This window comes from Myotis davidii, unplaced genomic scaffold (genome assembly GCF_000327345.1).
Source record: "Myotis davidii unplaced genomic scaffold, ASM32734v1 scaffold534, whole genome shotgun sequence".
Taxonomy (NCBI): domain Eukaryota; kingdom Metazoa; phylum Chordata; class Mammalia; order Chiroptera; family Vespertilionidae; genus Myotis; species Myotis davidii.
The window spans coordinates 3,229,481-3,236,742 of NW_006286678.1; the positions used below are offsets into that span (position 1 = coordinate 3,229,481).

General features: G+C 38.1%; 1 protein-coding gene across 2 annotated transcripts in view; it reads right to left on the reverse strand.

The window, feature by feature from the left end:
- Positions 1-943: 943 nt before the first annotated feature.
- NCBP1 (nuclear cap binding protein subunit 1) overlaps positions 944-7,262 on the reverse strand; it is a 31,770-nt gene continuing 25,451 nt past the window's right edge. For both annotated transcript variants that reach the window (XM_006758444.2, XM_015560492.1), the window contains 4 exons: positions 6,733-6,847; positions 3,189-3,317; positions 2,535-2,648; positions 944-1,457 (listed from right to left, as the gene is read on the reverse strand). In XM_006758444.2, coding sequence (XP_006758507.1) covers positions 1,344-1,457; positions 2,535-2,648; positions 3,189-3,317; positions 6,733-6,847 — 472 coding nt within the window. In that variant the 3' untranslated portion in view covers positions 944-1,343. The remainder of the gene's footprint in view (positions 1,458-2,534; positions 2,649-3,188; positions 3,318-6,732; positions 6,848-7,262) is intronic.

Here is a 7,262-nt window from a genome sequence, read left to right on the forward strand (position 1 = left end):
AAATTCACTTTGACAAAAGATGGTAAATGGCATCTGAGTAGACTATATTTTATAGTTACTAAATATATGGTAAACCAAAGAGGTCATATGTTAAGAATGAATGCATTGTAAACTTATGATAGGTTATCTTTTTAAAACTTATTCTATGTTGCACAAATGCTCAAAAATACTACCATTTGTTTGTATTTTTGTTTTTATAGATTTCGGAGAGGGAGAGACAAACTTCAATGATGAGAATCATTGATTAGCTGCCTCCTGCATGCCCCATACTGGGGATTGAGCCCACAACCCGGGCATGTGCCCTTGGCTGGAATTGAACCTGGGACCCTTCAGTCCGCAGGCCAACGCTCTAGCTACTGAGCCAAACCAGCTTGGACCAGTTGTGGGGTTTTATTAGTAAATTTTTTCTAAGGTTTAATGAAAAAAGTCAAAATGCTAGATAATCCCTTAAATTTGTATGTTATTTTACAGTGCAATCTCATTATCTTAGTTAAGTCTCAACACCATATAGGAAACAGGCTCAGAAATAAGTATTATTTGGACCAGGTTCTATAGAAACAAAATCCAAACCTAAATCTAATCCCAAGTATAGAGTTTTAGCCAATTTAGCTACTTCTGGAGAAAATGACCAGGACCTCTAAGATAATGGTTCCCAAACTTGTCTGTGCATTAGAATTGCACAGAAGCCTTAAAAACTATGATGGTATGTGTTGCACGCCCCCCTCTCCCCCGCCCCCCCCCGAAATTGTGATGAATTTTAAACAGAACTGCTGAAGGTTGCCAGGTGACTTACGTTCAGACAGATTTAGGAACTGCTACTTTAAATAACTTTTTAAATACAACTATTTTAAGGGAAAATTTCAAATGGAGGTAAGTACACCTTTAGTAAGAAATCACTAATTTTAAAGTAGACTGAGATGATAAATCATGAAATACCAAAATGTAAAAAACATATTTTTAGTTTTATTTTAGCCATGTTAGGTTATCCATAAGCTGTGAAAAGCTATGCTACTTGGTAATAAACCCACTGTTTCTATATACTACTTTGTAAGCTTGACCTCTAGGGTTCACATACCTCAAATCAGTTATCTTTTGTGCCTTAAGGAGAAAAAATGTCCAAGTTGTATCTGTCACATATAATACATCCTATGGTCATCGATCGTCACATTGTCATTAGGGAATTTTTTTTTAGGGGTAATTACAGGCAACCAATGTCATATTCTTCACTGTCCTCCCTCTGTTTCCTTTAGAAAGTGAAAGGAGCTACATGAAAGCAAGCATTCAAACCATCCGAAATAAGACAAATTAGACTTTAAAAAAAATCTTGAAAGGAAAAAGGACCCTTAGGCCTGTAGGGCACAGAACTGCTGGAACACAGCCAGGATATGAGGGTCTAATTCAGCAGTGAAGAGCAGGTTCTCCAGGGTCACCATGTACTGCTGGATTATTTGGTGATGCTGTGGACACAAAAGTGGGGGTTTAGGTCAGAAAAGGAGCATATAAGCAATCTTCCAGAATATTCCCCTCAGCAGCCCACCCACGTTGTGAAATGATGGGAATAATGGGCCCCTGAAAAGCCCCAACATTTGTAGAGGGAAATGAGGATGTTCAATAACTTAAGAAATGCAGTTCTGACCAGCTTCTATATAAATGTATTCATGCCTCATTAGTGATGCCTGCGGCTATCACTATTAGACTAGGTTAAGCTGGGTCTACTCTCAAGTATGACTTTAATAAAAGTAGCCCAGATAGGGATTGACCTAGGACGATTTTTTTAAAAGATGGAAGGTGGTATATGGTACAAATAGGAGTAGCACAACTGCTACTGTTTAAAACCATGGTTCTGAAATGTGAGAAAAATTTTGGAATCTCTTTGCAAAAGAAAAACATTAATAGAGAATTACCCAGTGATCTATTAATCTTTTTAAAAATAGTTCATCTGTCCTATTGGAAATCACTGACTTACTAAGCCTATGTTAGAAAATGAAATCTTTTCTATGTGCACCTATATAACTTGAATATACTCAGAGATCCCAAAAGAAGTAGGGGTGGTTTAATTGGAAATAACTAAATCTAGAGAGAATTTTTATTTGGAGATTGTAAAGAACTTTTTTTCCTTTTATGACTTCTAATTCAATAACTTTTCTAGAATAAATGAGGATTTGGGCTGTATGTTTTGGAAGACACAGAATTAGTTCCACTCTCCTACCAAGCTTTAATGTAATCTTGCTTTTCTAAGGGCACCCTTGTTATCAGATTTAAGGACCTTTGTTAATATAATTGCTATTCCCTGAACATTTGTTCTCTGCATTTTGTATTAAGCTAGGCTTTCTAGCAGAGAATGGCAATTAGGAGTTGGTGATAAGAACCTATTTAAGCCTAAATATTCTGAGCAACAGTAGGAGCAAATGGAGATGAACTAAAGTACTTATGGGTATTATATAACCTCCTGACAAATTTTATGATTTTTAAAAATGGTGTATCTTTGCAGCTGAGAATAGTGATATTTATTATCTAATCAGTTTCCCACAAACCTGTAAGAAGATCTGCTGGAGCCTCTCTATACAGTTTTTATACCACGGTGTTAATATGCTGGTCCCGTCCGTCTCACATCGTACTAAATGCTCAGTCAAGATCATGATAAAGCGCTGGAAAGGGGGTACAGAGTTAGAGGTGTTAAGAGTGAATTAATTCGTCAGAAACAATCACACTTTTGACCAAGAGACTGTAAAGGTGCTATCTGTTCTGCTGTCTTTATGATATGTAACTTTCATAATTCAACAAATACTGTCTACAAAGGCACACCAGTAATAATGTGAGTTAGTACATCCTCTTTGGCAATATGTAAAGACCTTTAATGTCTAGATTACTTAGGACATAATCAGAAATGTTAAAGAGGAATCTATGCACAAAAATGTTCATCAAGAAGAAAAACAGTCATTCAGTGATCAATGATTGGGCATAATGAGGGAAGTATTTAACATAAACATTCTCAGTTTTTAAAGCCTGGAAAAATGCTCATGCAAGAATGCTGAATGAGCAACACAATTTGGAGATACACATGGTTAACCCCAAGTGCTCAGCTTTTATTTCCTTTGTATTTTTAACTTTTATAACTACAAATAACATTTTTTAAACTAAAGGAATATATATTTCTTTTTACATATCAATGACCCAAGCCAAAATACCTGAAATATGACAAGGAAGAGGTTCTTTTGTTCACTCTGAGCGGATTCCACTTTTTCCTGCAGTCTTTCTATTTGCTCTTCAAGAGCCCCATCTTTCCTGTCACTGCTTCTGTCATCATCATCACTTCTCTACAGAAAGCAAAGGAACAAAAGGAAAATGCCATTTAGAATGCTACTGTATTAAATCCCATCAAGTAAGGGAAATACTTTATTCTGTCTGGTCAAATACTCTTTGGAGACTTGTATTCTATTTTTTAAAGTATGTTTTTATTGATTTTTTTAGAGAGATAGAAACATCGATGGCTGCCTCCTGCAGGGCCCCCACCAGGGATTGAGCCCACAAACTGGGAATGTGCCCTGATGGAAATCAAACTGGTGACTTCTTCATTCATAGGTTGATACTCAACCACTGAGCCACACTAGCTGGGCTGAAGGCTTGTGTTCTATAGGGAAAGTACTCACTCCCCCCACCCCCCAGACATCCCAAAGTCCTAGGACCAGAGAAATTTAGTGGCACTTGAATAATAGCAGTGGGAGTGTTTGCTATTAAACAGGAGTTATGCCTTTTACAAGATAGTCCAATTGGAGGAAATATTTATCATAATTTTCCTCTAGTCAAGATGAAAACAACTTTGAGCTCCTGGAAAATATACTTGATTCTTGTTATTCATCATAGCTATGCTTTCTGAAGTAGCTGTGAGTCCAGAATTAGTCACTACTGAACCATTGCTCTTAGGGGAAATAGAGGGTTACATTCTTGGGGAGCCTCTTGTCACATGTTCATCAAATAATTAATATATAACCTTGTTTTGTGTGTTTCTTTTTAAAGGTATCTAAATCTTGCCCTAGCCAGTTTGTGCAATGGTTAGAACGTCGGTCTGTAAACTTGATTCCTGGCCCCAGTTGGGGTACGTGTGGGAGGCAACCAATCAATGGGTCTCTCTCTCCCTTCCATTCTCTCTAAAACCAATGGAAAAAAGTATTGGCAGGTGAGGATTAACAACAAAAATATATAAATCTTACAAATAATTATATGGAGAGAATCGATCAGCTGCCTGCTACATGCCCCACGCCAGGGATCGATCCCGCAACCTGGGCATGTGCTCTGACTGGAAATCGAGCCATGACCTTCTGGTTCATAGGTTGACCTCTGAGCCATGCTGGCCGGGCTATAGTATTTTTCTATACAGAAACACTAGCTGAGAAGGACTTAACATTTTCCTGAATCTTAGTAATACGACTAAATTTCTTTGGCTTTCAGCCTCTCAGAATGCTGACCACTTCCCTGCCTCCATCCCCGCACATTTATCTTCACCTGAGGATATTTTTTCCGTTGATTTTTAGAGAGGAGAGGTTTTAATAAACCAGTCATCATCTCATAAGTCCATAAATTTAGCTATTTTTCCATAGCTTTATCACTACAGATATTACTTTTTGATGGAGCATCCTCATATACAGATTGGTAAATTTCCTCTTCCTTTTTCTGGGTGTACATTGTTGATTCATGAACATTGGATTCACAACCAACAGCACTGTAAGTCATGCCTGGACAAAGGTAATCTAACCCATGTATTTTCCCCATCAGGCACATCATGGCCTCCTTGTACTTAGAAATACTAGACAGCCCTTCAGTCCTATGCTGGGGACCATTTTAAACAGTGAAATAACCAAAACGCCAGCATAGAACAAAAACAAAAAGTACAAATAATGTGGCACTAAATAATACCATCAAGAGGACACTTTACAATAGGAGAACTGAAACAAGGCAGAACTGAGTTGTTCAGTCTCAGCTGGGAACAAGCCCACTGGGCAACTCGGAATGTCCACTGCTCTGCATATGTCTGCCATGATCAGGAAAGCACCGTGAGTATTGAGATTATAAATAAGTTTTAGTGAGTAGGTGAGTTTGTAAAAATAGAAGCTCCAAATAATGAGGACAGATAATGTACTCTTAAAACTCTGCTATTTATTCAACAAAGTAGATGACCAATAAAAATCGACAGTGCTTTCCAGTCATTAATAAATCTCTACCTGCCCATTTGAGCAGTAACAGAAGGGTAGCTTGCTAATCTTTCACCCTCTAATGGGACACACAAAAACTGGGCAGGCCCTTACATAGCTCAAGAGGCTCATCCTTGTAATAGTTGATAAATGGCTGTCTGACAGGCAATTCACAGCAGACTGTTTAAGACGCTGCTGGCAATGCTGTGCTCAATATACTTCCGTTAAGCTTTAACAGTTGCCTGCTAACTTACCCTGATGAACTTAAAGAGTATTCACCAAGGTTATTTTTGTTTGTTTTTAAAGGCAGAAGTCATGATTTTACAGATTAAGGGAATAGGCTCAGATGTTATATGACTTTCCCAGTGTCACAGCCGTCAAGTGGCAGAGCCAGAAACTGATTCCAGGTGTGTTACATTCCAAGATCCTTTTAGCAAGAAGGTAGGCAGCACAAAATTTGGAAAGCCCATTTCTTTCCAGGTAACACTCTATTGGTGAGCCCTGTCTATGAGAGCTTATTCTATTCCCCAAACAAAATGATCAGAACCTCCTCACTCTACTTTTATCTCTAACACACCTGTTTTGGGGTCTGCCTTGGTATGTTCTAGGCAACTGGATACATGTTTGTCTTTTTCTAACACAAAGCAAAGTTCTAGAGTACCACTGCCCAGTATACTGTTCTGCAATGAGGGAAAAGTTAGATACATCTGTGTTGCCTATCACACTAGACATGTGACTATTGAACACTTGAAATATGGTGTGACTAAGGAACTGGATTTTAAATTGTAGCTGTTAACGTATTGGACACCACATTCACAGAGAATGGTGTGGCATGAGGGAAAGTTTCTGGAGTTTGACAGACTTGTGTTAGATCTTAGCGCTGTTACTCATAAACCATGTAATCTTGATCAAGTTATTCAACTTCTCTCTGCCTCAATTTATACATGTATAAAATGGGGATGACACTGTGAGAGTATGTTTATATACATACATATATGCGTGTCTATATAGAAACTAGAAGCACTTGAGTCTGCTATAGGTTCGTAAGGTCATTAAGCTTGCTCTTACCTTCTACTCTGGTAAATGTGTATATAACACTAGAAAACCAGCACTATTATGCTAAATCACAGAATACAGCCAGCTCACCACTCTTCCTCTCCCCCCTTGAAATGGCACAGTACCCAACTTATTAATGAGAATTATTTTGTAAACTTGGAAATGACTGCCTCACCCCTTTCACAGTACAGGTGGAGTGGTAAACATCAATAGTTACCCCCTCCTGTTGCAGCAGAAATGTTCTCTTTCACTCTCCTCGATCCAGAGAGGATCAACTATGGGAAGGTAAGGGTTATGGCTTCCCAACAGGCTCTCCGTGCAGCAGAGAGAATAACTCCCACGTTCTCTTCCTTCCTTCACTACGACAAACAGCTATAGATAATTTGGCCCCAGAAAAAATAAGTTCCCATTCAAGGTAATGAATTTTGAATATTTTCAAAGAGTTTCTGGTGTACGTTGACCTTTTATGAGTAGAAACAAGACTTACCCGTTTGTGCTGTCTTGCGAGTTTTTCTTTAGCTTCATCCAGCTCTTTCTGTATCTTCAGAACGTGTTTGTTCATCTTACGAATGGTAGAGTGCAGGATTTCCCAAACAAACAATCTTAAAGTAAAATGGCATTTGGTTACTGTATGCTAACCTATGCTTACAGAAAATAAGACCTCTCAACTTTTATAACCTACTCATTCTTAAGGTCTGGTATAGCCTTCCACTCTTTAGGCAGAATTAGTCATATTGTCCCCATCACATGTAAGCATCTATCATTACCCATTAGAACAGTGATGACGAACCTTTTGAGCTCGGTGTGTCAGCATTTTGAAAAACCCTAACTTAACTCTGGTGCCGTGTCACATATAGAAATTTTTTGATATTTGCAACCATAGTAAAACAAAGATGTATATTTTTGATATTTATTTTTATATTTAAATGCTATTTAACAAAGAAAAATCAACCAAAAAAATGAGTTTGTGTGTCACCTCTGACACGCATGTCATAGGGTCGTCATCACTGGCCTAGA